At 33.8% G+C, this 16459-nt stretch overlaps 2 protein-coding genes across 8 annotated transcripts in view; one reads left to right on the top strand and one right to left on the bottom strand.

The window, feature by feature from the left end:
• Positions 1 to 16459, top strand: part of LOC139766508 (uncharacterized) — a 1237960-nt gene that overhangs the window by 671797 nt on the left and 549704 nt on the right. The window lies entirely within an intron of this gene.
• LOC139764534 (uncharacterized) overlaps positions 14675 to 16459 on the bottom strand; it is a 7819-nt gene continuing 6034 nt past the window's right edge. The window contains exon 2 of the mRNA XM_071691265.1: positions 14675 to 15321. Within this exon, the coding sequence (XP_071547366.1) occupies positions 14755 to 15321 (567 nt within the window). The 3' untranslated portion in view covers positions 14675 to 14754. The remainder of the gene's footprint in view (positions 15322 to 16459) is intronic.

Below are 16459 nucleotides of genomic sequence, written 5' to 3'. Positions count from 1 at the left end.
AAATATTATCCAAGGCTATAGCCTAGGATTTTTCTTAATTTTTTTGAAAAAATCGATTTTCCTAAAATTTTCAGCATAGATGTTTTTACGTATGCTGAATAAGAATATGTGGTCAAACCTTAAAATTCGTGTAATTAGTCGAGTATTTAGCATATTAATATAATTGTAATTAATGTTAAGAATGTAATTAAGCGCTTAATTTTATGAAATGCAATATTTTGAATCGATATCCTTAATCACCATATAGAATACGACATATTCCCAAATTTTCATTAAAATCTGAAAAAGTTGAAAATCTGAGCAAAATTTTATCCAAGGCTATAGCCTAGGATTTTTCTTGATTTTTTTGAAAAATCGATTTCCCTAAAATTTTCATCACAGATGTTTTTAGGTGAGCTGAATAAGAATCTGTGGTCAAAACCATAATATTCGTCTAATTAGTCGAGTATTTAGCACATTAATATTATTATAATTAATATCAAGTATATAATTAAGTGGTTAATTTTACGAAATGCAGTATTTTGACTCGTTATCTTTAATCACCATATAGAATACGAGGTAATCCCAGATTTTCATTAAAATCTGAAGAAGTTGAAAATCTGAGCAAAATATTATCCAAGGCTATAGCCTAGGATTTTTCTTAATTTTTTTGAAAAAATCGATTATCCTAAAATTTTCATCATAGACTTTTTAGGTGTGCTGAATAAGAATCTGTGGTCAAAACCTTAAAATTCATGAAATTAGTTGAGTAATTAGAACATTAATATAATTTTAGTTAAAGTTAAATATGTAATTAAGCGCTTAATTTTATGAAATGATGTTTTTTGACTCGATATCCTTAACCACCATATAGAATACGACATATTCCCACATGTTCATTAAAATCTAAAGAAGTTGAAAATCTGACCAAATTTTAACGAAGGCCTCGGAATTTTTTTTATTTTTTTGAAAAAATAGATTTTCCTAAAATTTTCATCATAGATGTTTTTACGTATGCTGAATAAGAATCTGTGGTCAAACCTTAAAATTCGTGTAATTAGTCGAGTATTTAGCGTATTAATATAATAGTAATTAATGTTAAGAATGTAATTAAGCACTTAATTTTATGAAATGCAATATTTTGAATCGATATCCTTAATCACCATATAGAATACGACATATTCCCAAATTTTCATTAAAATCTGAAAAAGTTGAAAATCTGAGCAAAATTTTATCCAAGGCTATAGCCGAGGATTTTTCTTGATTTTTTTGAAAAATCGATTTCCCTAAAATTTTCATCACAGATGTTTTTAGGTGTGCTGAATAAGAATCTGTGGTCAAAACCATAATATTCGTCCAATTAGTCGAGTATTTAGCACATTAATATTATTATAATTAAATATTAAGTATATAATTAAGTGGTTAATTTTACGAAATGCAGTATTTTGACTCGTTATCCTTAATCACCATATAGAATGCGAGGTAATCCCAGATTTTCATTAAAATCTGAAGAAGTTGAAAATCTGAGCAAAATATTATCCAAGGCTATAGCCTAGGATTTTTCTTAATTTTTTTGAAAAAATCGATTTTCCTAAAATTTTCATCATAGACTTTTTAGGTGTGCTGAATAAGAATCTGTGGTCAAAACCTTAAAATTCATGAAATTAGTCGAGTAATTAGAACATTAATATAATTTTAGTTAAAGTTAAATATGTAATTAAGCGCTTAATTTTATGAAATTATGTTTTTTGACTCGATATCCTTAACCACCATATAGAATACGACATAATCCCACATGTTCATTAAAATCTAAAGAAGTTGAAAATCTGACCAAATTTTAAGGAAGGCCTCGGAATTTTTTTGATTTTTTTGAAAAAATAGATTTTCCTAAAATTTTCATCATAGATGTTTTTAGGTGTGCTGAATAAGAATCTGTGGTCAAAACCTTAAAATTCGTAATTAGTCGAGTAATTAGTATACTGATATAATTATAATTAACTTTAGATACGTAATTAAGCACTTAATATTATGAAATGCAGTATTTTGACTCGATAATCTTAATCACCATATAGAATACGATATATTCCCAAAGTTTCATTAAAATATGAAGAAGTTGAAAATCTGAGCCAAATATTATCCAAGGATTATTCTTGATTTTTTTGAAAAAATAGATTTTCCTGAAATTTTCGGCATAGATGTTTTTACGTGTGCTGAAGAAGAATCTGTGGTCAAAACCTTAAAATTCGTGGAATTAATCAAGTAATTATCATATTGATATAATTATGATTAATGTTAAATATGTAATTAAGCGCTTAATTTTATGAAATGCAGTATTTTGACTCGATATTCTTAATCACCATATAGAATACGACATATTCCCATATTTTCATTAAGATCTGAAGAAGTTGAAAATCTGAGGATTTTTCTTGATTTTTTTGAAAAAATAGATTTTCTTAAAATTTACGGCATAGATGTTTTTACTGTGCTGAAGAAGAATCTGTGGTCAAATCGTTTAGATTCGTGGAATTAGTCGAGTAATTAGCATATTAATATAATCATATTTAATGTTGAATATGAAATTAAGCACTTAATTTTATGAAATGCAGTATTTTGACTCGATATTCTTAATCACCAAATAGAATACGACATATTACCAGATTTTTATTAAAATCTGAAGAGGTGTAAAATCTGAGCAAATTATTATCCAAAATATTTTTGGATTTTTCTTGATTTTTTTGAAAAATCGATTTCCCTAAAATTTTCATCACAGATATTTTTAGGTGAGCTGAATAAGAATCTGTGGTCAAAACCATAATATTTGTCTAATTAGTCGAGTATTTAGCATATTAATATAATTATAATTAATGTTAAGTATATAATTAAGTGCTGGAAATCCTCCCCTCTCGTTCTTTTTTTTTTTTTTTTCCAAAAGAAGGAACAGAGAGGGCCAGGTGAGGATATTCCAAAAAAGGCCCGGTCCTCTGTTCTTAACGCTACCTCGCTAACGCGGGAAATAGCGAATAGTTTAAAAGAAAAGATATAATTAAGTGCTTAATTTTACGAAATGCAGTATTTTGGCTCGATATCCTTAATCACCATATAGAATACGAGGTAATCCCAGATTTTCATTAAAATCTGAAGAAGTTGAAAATCTGAGCAAAATATTATCCCAGGCTATAGCCTAAGATTTTTCTTAATTTTTTTGAAAAAATCGATTTTCCTAAAATTTTCAGCATAGATGTTTTTACGTATGCTGAATAAGAATATGTGGTCAAACCTTAAAATTCGTGTAATTAGTCGAGTATTTAGCATATTAATATAATTGTAATTAATGTTAAGAATGTAATTAAGCGCTTAATTTTATGAAATGCAATATTTTGAATCGATATCCTTAATCACCATATAGAATACGACATATTCCCAAATTTTCATTAAAATCTGAAAAAGTTGAAAATCTGAGCAAAATTTTATCCAAGGCTATAGCCTAGGATTTTTCTTGATTTTTTTGAAAAATCGATTTCCCTAAAATTTTCATCACAGATGTTTTTAGGTGAGCTGAATAAGAATCTGTGGTCAAAACCATAATATTCGTCTAATTAGTCGAGTATTTAGCACATTAATATTATTATAATTAATATTAAGTATATAATTAAGTGGTTAATTTTACGAAATGCAGTATTTTGACTCGTTATCCTTAATCACCATATAGAATACGAGGTAATCCCAGATTTTCATTAAAATCTGAAGAAGTTGAAAATCTGAGCAAAATATTATCCAAGGCTATAGCCTAGGATTTTTCTTAATTTTTTTGAAAAAATCGATTTTCCTAAAATTTTCATCATAGACTTTTTAGGTGTGCTGAATAAGAATCTGTGGTCAAAACCTTAAAATTCATGAAATTAGTCGAGTAATTAGAACATTAATATAATTTTAGTTAAAGTTAAATATGTAATTAAGTGCTTAATTTTATGAAATGATGTTTTTTGACTCGATGTCCTTAACCACCATATAGAACACGACATATTCCCACATGTTCATTAAAATCTAAAAAAGTTGATAATCTGACCAAATTTTAACGAAGGCCTCGGAATTTTTTTTATTTTTTTGAAAAAATAGATTTTCCTAAAATTTTCATCATAGATGTTTTTAGGTGTGCTGAATAAGAATCTGTGGTCAAAACCTTAAAATTCGTGTAATTAGTCGAGTAATTAGTATACTGATATAATTATAATTAACGTTAGATACGTAATTAAGCACTTAATTTTATGAAATGCAGTATTTTGACTCGATATTCTTAATTACCATATAGAATACGATATATTCCCAAAGTTTCATTAAAATCTGAAGAAGTTGAAAATCTGAGCCAAATCTTATCCAAGGATTTTTCTTGATTTTTTTTGAAAAAATAGATTTTCCTAAAATTTTCGGCATAGATGTTTTTACGTGTGCTGAAGAAGAATCTGTGGTCAAAACCTTAAAATTCGTGGAATTAGTGAAGTAATTAGCATATTGATATAATTATGATTAATGTTAAATGTGTAATTAAGTGCTTAATTTTACGAAATGCAGTATTTTGGCTCGATATCCTTAATCACCATGTAGAATACGAGGTAATCCCAGATTTTCATTAAAATCTGAAGAAGTTGAAAATCTGAGCAAAATATTATCCAAGGCTATATAGCCTAGGATTTTTCTTAATTTTTTTGAAAAAATCGATTTTCCTAAAATTTTCAGCATAGACTTTTTAGGTGTGCTGAATAAGAATCTGTGGTCAAAACCTTAAAATTCATGAAATTAGTCGAGTAATTAGAACATTAATATAATTTTAGTTAAAGTTAGATATGTAATTAGGCGCTTAATTTTATGAAATGATGTTTTTTGACTCGATATCCTTAACCACCATATAGAATACGACATATTCCCACATGTTCATTAAAATCTAAAGAAGTTGAAAATCTGACCAAATTTTAACGAAGGCCTCGGAATTTTTTTGATTTTTTTGAAAAAATAGATTTTCCTAAAATTTTCATCATAGATGTTTTTAGGTGTGCTGAATAAGAATCTGTGGTCAAAACCTTAAAATTCGTGTAATTAGTCGAATTATTAGTATACTGATATAATTATAATTAACGTTAGATACGTAATTAAGCACTTAATATTATGAAATGCAGTATTTTGACTCGATATTCTTAATTACCATATAGAATACGATATATTCCCAAAGTTTCATTAAAATCTGAAGAAGTTGAAAATCTGAGCCAAATATTATCCAAGGATTATTCTTGGTTTTTTTGAAAAATTAGATTTTCCTAAAATTTTCGGCTTAGATGTTTTTACGTGTGCTGAAGAAGAATCTGTGGTCAAAACCTTAAAATTCGTGGAATGAGTCAAGTAATTAGCATATTGATATAATTATGATTATTGTTACATATGTAATTAAGCGCTTAATTTTATGAAATGCAGTATTTTGACTCGATATTCTTAATCACCATATAGAATACGACATATTCCCAGATTTTCATTAAGATCTGAAGAAGTTGAAAATCTGAGGAAAATATTATCCAATATTGGATTTTTCTTGATTTTTTTGAAAAAATCGATTTTCCTAAAATTTTCGGTTTAGATGTTTTTACGTGTGCTGAAGAAGAATCTGTGGTCAAAACCTTTAGATTCGTGGAATTAGTCGAGTAATTAGCATATTAATATAATCATATTTAATGTTGAATTAAGCACTTAAGCACTTAAACTTATGAAATGCAGTATTTTGACTCGATATTCTTAATCACCAAATAGAATATGACATATTCCCAGATTTTCATTAAAATCTGAAGAAGTTGAAAATCTGAGCAAAATATCCAAAATATTTTTAGATTTTTCTTGATTTTTTTAAAAAATAGATTTCCCTAAAATTTTCATCACAGATGTTTTTAGTTGAGCTGAATAAGAATCTGTGGTCAAAACCATAATATTCGTCTAATTAGTCGAGTATTTAGCATATTAATATAATTATGATTAATGTTAAGTATATAATTAAGTGCTTAATGTTACGAAATGCAGTATTTTGACTCGATATCCTTAATCACCATATAGAATACGACATATTCCCAGATTTTCATTTAAATCTGAAGAAGTTGAAAGTCTGGATTTTTCTTGATTTTTTTGAAAAAATAGATTTTCCTAAAATTATTTGGCATAGATGTTTTTACGTGTGCTGAAGAAGAATCTGTGGTCAAAACCTTTAGATTCGTGGAATTAGTCGAGTAATTAGCATATTAATATAATCATATTTAATGTTGAATATGAAATTAAGCACTTAATTTTATGAAATGCATTATTTTGACTCGATATTCTTAATCACCAAATAGAATACGACATATTCCCAGATTTTCATTAAAATCTGAAGAAGTTGAAAATCTGAGCAAAATACCCAAAATATTTTTGGATTTTTCTTGATTTTTTGAAAAATTGATTTCCCTAAAATTTTCATCACAGATGTTTTTAGGTGAGCTGAATAAGAATCTGTGGTCAAAACCATAATATTCGTCTAATTAGTCGAGTATTTAGCAAATTAATATAATTATAATTAATGTTAAGTATATAATTAAGTGCTGGAAATCCTCCCCTCTCGTTTTTTTTTTTTTTTTCCAAAAGAAGGAACAGATGAGGCCAGGTGAGGATATTCCAAAAAAGGCCCAGTCCTCTGTTCTTAACGCTACCTCGCTAACGCGGGAAATGGCGAATAGTTTAAAAGAAAAGATATAATTAAGTGCTTAATTTTACGAAATGCAGTATTTTGGCTCGATATCCTTAATCACCATATAGAATACGAGGTAATCCCAGATTTTCATTAAAATCTGAAGAAGTTGAAAATCTGAGCACAATATTATCCAAGGCTATAGCCTAGGATTTTTCTTAATTTTTTTGAAAAAATCGATTTTCCTAAAATTTTCAGCATAGATGTTTTTACGTATGCTGAATAAGAATCTATGGTCAAACCTTAAAATTCGTGTAATTAGTCGAGTATTTAGCATATTAATATAATTGTTATTAATGTTAAGAATGTAATTAAGCGCTTAATTTTATGAAATGCAATATTTTGAATCGATATCCTTAATCACCATATAGAATACGACATATTTCCAAATTTTCATTAAAATCTGAAAAAGTTGAAAATCTGAGCAAGATTTTTCTTGATTTTTTTGAAAAATCGATTTCCCTAAAATTTTCATCACAGATTTTTTAGGTGAGCTGACTAAGAATCTGTGGTCAAAACCATAATATTCGTCTAATTAGTCGAGTATTTAGCACATTGATATTATTATAATTAATATTAAGTATATAATTAAGTGGTTAATTTTACGAAATGCAGTATTTTGACTCGTTGTCCTTAATCACCATATAGAATACGAGGTAATCCCAGATTTTCATTAAAATCTGAAGAAGTTGAAAATCTGAGCAAAATATTATCCAAGGCTATAGCCTAGGATTTTTCTTAATTTTTTTTGAAAAAATCGATTTTCCTAAAATTTTCATCATAGATTTTTTAGGTGTGGTGAATAAGAATCTGTGGTCAAAACCTTAAAATTTATGAAATTAGTCGAGTAATTAGAACAATATAATTTTAGTTAAAGTTTAGTTAAAGCTGTGGTTTCGGTGCATTATTACATGACAGCTAGAGACTGAACTAATGTGGCCTTTGTTGTCTTTTTCTAGCGCTACCTCGCACACATGAGGGGGGTAGGGGGTTGTTATTTCATGTGTGGCGGGGTGGCGATGGGAATGAATAAAGGCAGACAGTATGAATTATGTACATGTGTATATATGTATATGTCTGTGTTTGTATATATATATGTATACGTTGAGATGTATAGGTATGTATATTTGCGTGTGTGGACGTGTATGTATATACATGTATAAGTGGGTGTGTTGGGCCATTCTTTCGTATGTTTCCTTGCGCTACCTCGCTAACACGGGAGACAGCGACAAAGCAAAATAATAAGATAAAATATATTTGTATGGGTTTTCAGAAAAGAAGAGTGAATGTTGGGGTGAAGAGGGTGGTGAGAGTAAGTGAGCTTGGGAAGGAGACCTGTGTGAGGAAGTACCAGGAGAGACTGAGTACAGAATGGAAAAAGGTGAGAACAATGAAAGTAAGGGGAGTGGGGGAGGAATGGGATGTATTTAGGGAATCAGTGATGGATTGCGCAAAAGATGCATGTGGCATGAGAAGAGTGGGAGGTGGGTTGATTAGAAAGGGTAGTGAGTGGTGGGATGAAGAAGTAAGAGTATTAGTGAAAGAGAAGAGAGAGGCATTTGGACGATTTTTGCAAGGAAAAAATGCAATTGAGTGGGAGATGTATAAAAGAAAGAGACAGGAGGTCAAGAGAAAGGTGCAAGAGGTGAAAAAAAGGGCAAATGAGAGTTGGGGTGAGAGAGTATCATTAAATTTTAGGGAGAATAAAAAGATGTTCTGGAAGGAGGTAAATAAAGTGCGTAAGACAAGGGAGCAAATGGGAACTTCAGTGAAGGACGCAAATGGGGAGGTGATAACAAGTAGTGGTGATGTGAGAAGGAGATGGAGTGAGTATTTTGAAGGTTTGTTGAATGTGTTTGATGATAGAGTGGCAGATATAGGGTGTTTTGGTCGAGGTGGTGTGCAAAGTGAGAGGGTTAGGGAAAATGATTTGGTAAACAGAGAAGAGGTAGTGAAAGCTTTGCGGAAGATGAAAGCCGCAAGGCAGCAGGTTTGGATGGTATTGCAGTGGAATTTATTAAAAAAGGGGGTGACTGTATTGTTGACTGGTTGGTAAGGTTATTTAATGTATGTATGACTCATGGTGAGGTGCCTGAGGATTGGCGGAATGCGTGCATAGTGCCATTGTACAAAGGCAAAGGGGATAAGAGTGAGTGCTCAAATTACAGAGGTATAAGTTTGTTGAGTATTCCTGGTAAATTATATGGGAGGGTATTGATTGAGAGGGTGAAGGCATGTACAGAGCATCAGATTGGGGAAGAGCAGTGTGGTTTCAGAAGTGGTAGAGGATGTGTGGCTCAGGTGTTTGCTTTGAAGAATGTATTTGAGAAATACTTAGAAAAGCAAATGGATTTGTATGTCGCATTTATGGATCTGGAGAAGGCATATGATAGAGTTGATAGAGATGCTCTGTGGAAGGTATTAAGAATATATGGTGTGGGAGGAAAGTTGTTAGAAGCAGTGAAAAGTTTTTATCGAGGATGTAAGGCATGTGTACGTGTAGGAAGAGAGGAAAGTGATTGGTTCTCAGTGAATGTATGTTTGCGGCAGGGGTGTGTGATGTCTCCATGGTTGTTTAATTTGTTTATGGATGGGGTTGTTAGGGAGGTAAATGCAAGAGTTTTGGAAAGAGGGACAAGTATGAAGTCTGTTGGGGATGAGAGAGCTTGGGAAGTGAGTCAGTTGTTGTTCGCTTATGATACAGCGCTGGTGGCTGATTCATGTGAGAAACTGCAGAAGCTGGTGACTGAGTTTGGTAAAGTGTGTGGAAGAAGAAAGTTAAGAGTAAATGTGAATAAGAGCAAGGTTATTAGGTACAGTAGGGTTGAGGGTCAAGTCAATTGGGAGGTGAGTTTGAATGGAGAAAAACTGGAGGAAGTGAAGTGTTTTAGATATCTGGGAGTGGATCTGGCAGCGGATGGAACCATGGAAGCGGAAGTGGATCATAGGGTGGGGGAGGGGGCGAAAATTCTGGGGGCCTTGAAGAATGTGTGGAAGTCGTGAACATTATCTCGGAAAGCAAAAATGGGTATTTTTGAAGGAATAGTGGTTCCAACAATGTTGTATAGTTGCGAGGCGTGGGCTATGGATAGAGTTGTGCGCAGGAGGATGGATGTGCTGGAAATGAGATGTTTGAGGACAATGTGTGGTGTGAGGTGGTTTGATCGAGTGAGTAACGTAAGGGTAAGAGAGATGTGTGGAAATAAAAAGAGCGTGGTTGAGAGAGCAGAAGAGGGTGTTTTGAAGTGGTTTAGGCACATGGAGAGAATGAGTGAGGAAAGATTGACCAAGAGGATATATGTGTCGGAGGTGGAGGGAACGAGGAGAAGAGGGAGACCAAATTGGAGGTGGAAAGATGGAGTGAAAAAGATTTTGTGTGATCGGGGCCTGAACATGCAGGAGGGTGAAAGGAGGGCAAGGAATAGAGTGAATTGGAGCGATGTGGTATACCGGGGTTGACGTGCTGTCAGTGGATTGAATCAAGGCATGTGAAGCGTCTGGGGTAAACCATGGAAAGCTGTGTAGGTATGTATATTTGCGTGTGTGGACGTATGTATATACATGTGTATGGGGGTGGGTTGGGCCATTTCTTTCGTCTGTTTCCTTGCGCTACCTCGCAAACGCGGGAGACAGCGACAAAGTATAATAAAAAAAAAATATAATATATATATATATATATATATATATATATATATATATATATATATATATATATATATATATATATATTTATATATATATGTATATATATAATAAGATAAAATATATATATATATATATATATATATATATATATATATATATATATATATATATATATATATATATATATATTTGATTACATGAATTAATTTTTCTTTAGATGAGAATATTAAGATGTTGACAGCATTATCAAGAAAGTTTTTTTTCCTCAGATTAAAGTTTAGATTTACTTGTGCGTACTTTGAACCTGACGAGCAGGTGATCTATGCTGTAACACCAGTATGAGTGTATATGATTATAGGTGTTGATGCCGCAGTGTATCTTAATACTTTGATTAATCCTCACACACTAAATGTCTGTCAAGGGGTCCGATTGATTCAGCTCTTATAATAGTTCAAGATTTTGCTGCTGAAACTAGATGTGCTGAGGAAGTTCAAACCTTGGACTGTGAGATTAGACACTGAATAAAATACTTGCCATGGAGGTGATATTCTTCCTCCCACTACACAATCATACATTGTTCTGTAAATTGCCTTAATAATTCTCTTGATATATTTTGAAATAAATATAGAGGGTGTTCGTGTGTCTTTTACACTTTAGTATAGAAAAAGACACACATGGAAATGATTTTGTATATTGTGGTTTTATATGATTCCTTTATTGTATATGTTGATGTGAAAGGTAGATGTGATTTGCTTTGATGTATTCAGTCAACTACATTATTATAGTTGTAAGTAGGTAATTTATTAAGCATATCTCGAAACTTTAGGAATAGGGAACAAATATTGTGGCACTTTTCTGTTTTATGTGTTGCTGCTGAAGGTAAAGTTCCCGAGGATAAGAATTGTTGTTCATTATATATATATATATATATATATATATATATATATATATATATATATATATATATATATATATATATATATATATATATATATATATATATATATATTTTTTTTTTTTTTTTTTTTCATACTATTCGCCATATCCCGCGTCAGCAAGGTAGCGTCAAGAACAGAGGACTGAGCTCCGAGGGAATATCCTCACTTGGCCCCCTCCTCCGTTCCCTCATTAGGAAAACCAAAACGAGAGGGGAGGATTTCCAGCTCCCCGCTCCCTTCCCTTTTAGTCGCCTTCTACGACACGCAGGGAATACGTGGGAAGTATTCTTTCTCCCATGTCCCCAGGGATATATATATATATATATATATATATATATATATATATATATATATATATATATATATATATATATATCTTTCAAATTCTCTTTTAATTTCTCGTGAGCTTTTGGGATGATGACGATGATGATGATGATGATGATGATGATGGCTATAGTCAGGACATATCGCGTGGGAGGGGCTGGGAGCAAAAGCAGGCTATTCTGATAAGGTTCTGTATGAACATGATCACGTCGCTTATGTTCAACACGGGAGGTGTATCTTTAGACAACTGGGGGTCTTGAACATCATCACGTACTTCAACCAACAGGGAGTAAATTGTAGAAGGGACGGTTTCCTGTTGGGCAGATCGGCTGCAGAGAGCGTTGCAAGGTGATTTGGAGGCAGAGGGGTTATATATCAATCATATATCGGTACCAAGATGATACCAGACAGTTCGCAGTGAGTGAAACTGCGCCAGTTGTTAAATTTCTGTTGCCTGGGATTGAGTTCTCGTGTGTTGGGAGCAACAGAAGCCTCATCTGTGGCTGTTACATGAGGGCATTGTGAGACGAAATTATTATTAAGTTACTATGTCAGCTTGTTCACGTGTAAGTCCTTGAGGGAGTAGAGGATTGAGGAGTTCAATATGATCATGAAGGTGATAGAAAAGTTTATAGATCTTATGTTCCAGGTTTGTTAGGGATCAGATACAGGATCTGTTTGCATCTGTTTTATGAAATGTCAAATCATCATCATCCTCATCCTTTACCTAACATATTCTTGGTACACATTCTGGCATATACCATGCCAGTGTCCTTGTAATGTTTACACTCACTTATTCCAATACAAACCTCCTGTAGGTTAATAGCTCCATGTTGTGCAGTACCAGTAGATAAATGTTCCATGGATTTGATTAGAGTTTTCTCAAGATGCTGAACGTATGGGAAACTGTACACTTACATATAGATATTTTTGTGTGTCAAACAAGAGTACACTTACACTTGGGTATCTTTTGTATGTAACAAATGTACACTTATATTTACATATTTTTTGTGTGTAACAGAGTCCATGTCATCGCTCGGGATACAGCTTGGTCCTCTCATGAATATTATTAATACATAATTCAATTTTTTTTTTTTTTTATTCGTAATGTCGTATGACCAAAGGTCATTAGTTTTGTTTCATTACACTACAGATTATATGATTTGCTTTGTATGCCTTTGTTTCCCCGGGGACAACGTTCTGTCGGTGACAATTCTAGCATACTTCGTGCAGACAGATGTAGTTTCATCTGTCAGAGTATAATTTCAATAATTCACTGTAGGGTTTAAGGCTGTACGTTTTCCTTCCAAGTTTTCGTGTCTGGCACCTGTCATCACTTCCATGTTGTCGTGATTCACCAGGAAGAATATCAGTTTTAAAGAACTGTTGAAAGAGACAGTTATTTGATACATTATAACCTAGTTTTTCCTGATATGATCCGATGAGAAAAAAAAATTCACAAATTACCGATACTTTTAATCCACTAGAATAATGATGTCGAGAATTTAGTAAGCTTATTTAGCCAATCTCGCCCAGCAGGTCAAAGGCCTCAGTTGGCTGAGACACTCACACAGTCTCACCCATTACAAGTCCTCAAAAAGCAAGACGAGAAAGAAAAAGAGATTGATTGTGGTATTCTTATATTCATATTACATGTTTAACCAATAGTAAAGGTTCGAGCTGAATGACCATTGGCCAGTGATAGCCTTTCAACCAGACAACTAACGTAAAGACTATGATAAGGACTTTAATGACCTCCTGTAAAGTTCCTGTCGAATCTACCAACGACCAAGTGTTTCTTCATAGATATCTACTCATAATTTTCGGTATTTACTTCTCAGTCGATGGACGAATCGTAATTGCTCACGAGCCATTCTGGGAGTTTGTTGTGTACATTGACTGGTAAGGCTTCATGATTCTTGTACTTTGTTTACTCATCTTGCCACTGTTGTTTTGCATTGATAAACCTTTACTGTTCATCTTCTCTCTTCTTATCACTTGTTTTTATCTTAAGAAGACCCTCAAGTTATCTGAGATTAATTGTGTAATCTAATTCCACAAGATTCATCCCTGTATCCCTTCCATTGTCATCCAGCCATCATGAAGATGTACCCCATTCTGAACGACCCGAAAACCTAGCTTGACCCATTCTTTGGTCGTCCTCCACACGGACGTTCCTTGATTTAACGGCCTTAACTGTGCCTCTCCCCGATATTGGAGAGTGACTTAGGAGGAGGGGTGGGTACGGTGCTCGGATGGTACTGCCATTTTCTTTACTGCTTGTATCCCAAAGGACAGATTTTGAGCGATTCTCCTTGGCACGAAGCAAGTGCTGACTGGCAGACTGTCATACTGTGTGTCTTAATCTGTAGCTTGTAGACTGTGATTCATCCGTCCTTCATCAGTGAAGTTCACTCCTTTCAAGACGTACGTCTAATTATTTCCCAAGAATTTTCGAATGAAAAGCTTTCAAGTTCTTTTGTATTGCACGTATGATTTTCTCAGTAGCCTTCGTATGTGTAGTATCAAGAATAATTCAATTGGAAACCGTAAAAATGGTGATTGATAGAAAATAAAAAGTGTTGGAAAAAGACAAACAAACAGACGCGAGGGACATTGCGGTATTTATTACTTATTGATATATATGCATATATATATATATATATATATATATATATATATATATATATATATATATATATATATATATATATATATCCCTGGGGATAGGGAAGAAAGAATACTTCCCACGTATTCCCTGCGTGTCGTAGAAGGCGACTAAAAGGGGAGGGGGCGGGGGGCTGGAAATCCTCCCCTCTCATTTTTTTTTTTAAATTTTCCAAAAGAAGGAGGAACAGAGAAGGGGGCCAGGTGAGGATATTCCCTCAAAGCCGCAGTCCTCTGTTCTTAACGCTACCTCGCTAACGCGGGAAATGGTGAATAGTTTGAAAGAAAGAAAGAATATATATATATATATATATATATATATATATATATATATATATATATATATATATATATATATATATATATATATATATATTTATATATTTGTTGTCTGCTATCATGGTACTACTAGTAGACAATGTTGGTATCATTGGAGGAGCCCCGTCACTAGACTTTGACCTCGGGTATCAAAATATCGGGGACGAATCTGTTTCCTGGAATATTAATTTTAGGGATGAGAACTTCCTGACTGTGGTAGCTGTCTTCGGCTGGGTTTCTAAACGTCGGAATCTGGAAGGGAGGTATGGTCGCTGCAGCAGGCACATCAGCCGCCGCGATCGAATCTTTGATAAACTCCAGAAGGCTTGGCACGAACACTTCAGCCGCCTCCTGCTGCTGGAGGTAGTACTCGGTGTCGTAGCCCTTCCTGGCCTTTCCCCTGCTGATGATGATCTCGCGGGTCATGGGGAGAAACGAGAGGGTGATGGCGTTCATCTTGTCGACCGCCGTGCCCTCGGTGTTGGCGAGGGCCTTGCCTATGACTGGGAGGGTTTTTGCAATGGCTTTGGCAATTGCGGGGACGACGGAGGTGTTTTGTTCGTCGCTCGTGTCGCTGGCGTATCCCGTTGATCGTCCTACCGGCGGGTTGTACACCTGCGGTTGTGGTTTTACGGACGATTCTGGAAGTGGGACGCTGAGGGCCAACCCCACCATGCCCAAGACGACAGCCAAGACCTGCAATAATGATACGACTCATGAGCTCATGGAAAGTGAAAGAGTTGATGGTTCAGATGTATTGATAGCGTTCGTTCCAGAATTACTGGAATGTGTTAAGTTAGTTCCTCTTGGTGATCAAGGGTTATCCAAGCTTAGAGTCAGCATGAACCCTCACACACTGTACCTGGAACCAGTACCTCTCCACACATGTCTCGCAGTGAATTATATATATACATATATATATATATATATATATATATATATATATATATATATACATATATATATATATATATATATATATATATATATATATATATATATATATATATATATATATATATATATATATATATATATATTATACTTAACCGCCGTCTCCTGCGTTAGCGACGTAGCGCAAGGAAACAAACGAGAAATGTCCCAACCCACCCACAGACATATGTACATACATAAACGCCCACACACGCACATATATATACACATATACATTTGAACGTATACATACATATACATATACAGACATATACATGTACATATCCATCCTTGCTGCCTTCATCCATTCCCATCGCCAACCCTCCACACACGAAATAGCATTCCCCCCGTACTTGATCGTCGTTTCCCGGTTAGCGAGGTAACGCCAGGACAGTCAAAGAAAGGCTACGTCCCCTGACATCCGTTATCTAGCTGTCATGTATAATGCACCAAAACCACAGCTCCCTATCCACATCCAGGCCCCACATATCCTTCCATGGTTTACCCCGTATGCTTCAAATGCCCTGGTTGAGACCACTGGCAGCACATTGACCTCAGTACACCACATCGTTCTAATTCACTCTATCCCGTGCACACCTTTCACCCTCCTGCACGCTCAGGTCCCGATCGCTCAGAATATTTTTCACTCGACCATTCTAATTCCAATTTAATCTTCTCGTTGTCCTTGATCGTTCCACTTCTAACAAATATATCCCCTGTCAACTTTTCCCTTCTCATTTTCTCCATATGTCCAAACCATTTCAACACACCCTCTTTTGCTCTCTCAACCACACTCTCTTTCTTACCATTCACCTCTCTTACCCTTTCATTACTTATTCGATCAGACCAGTTCACACCATGTGTTAACGTGAAGCTTTTCATTTCCAACACACCCACCCGC

Source organism: Panulirus ornatus, chromosome 4 (assembly GCF_036320965.1).
Source record: "Panulirus ornatus isolate Po-2019 chromosome 4, ASM3632096v1, whole genome shotgun sequence".
Classification (NCBI taxonomy): Eukaryota; Metazoa; Arthropoda; class Malacostraca; order Decapoda; family Palinuridae; genus Panulirus; species Panulirus ornatus.
This window is presented reverse-complemented; position numbering and strand designations above follow the sequence as displayed.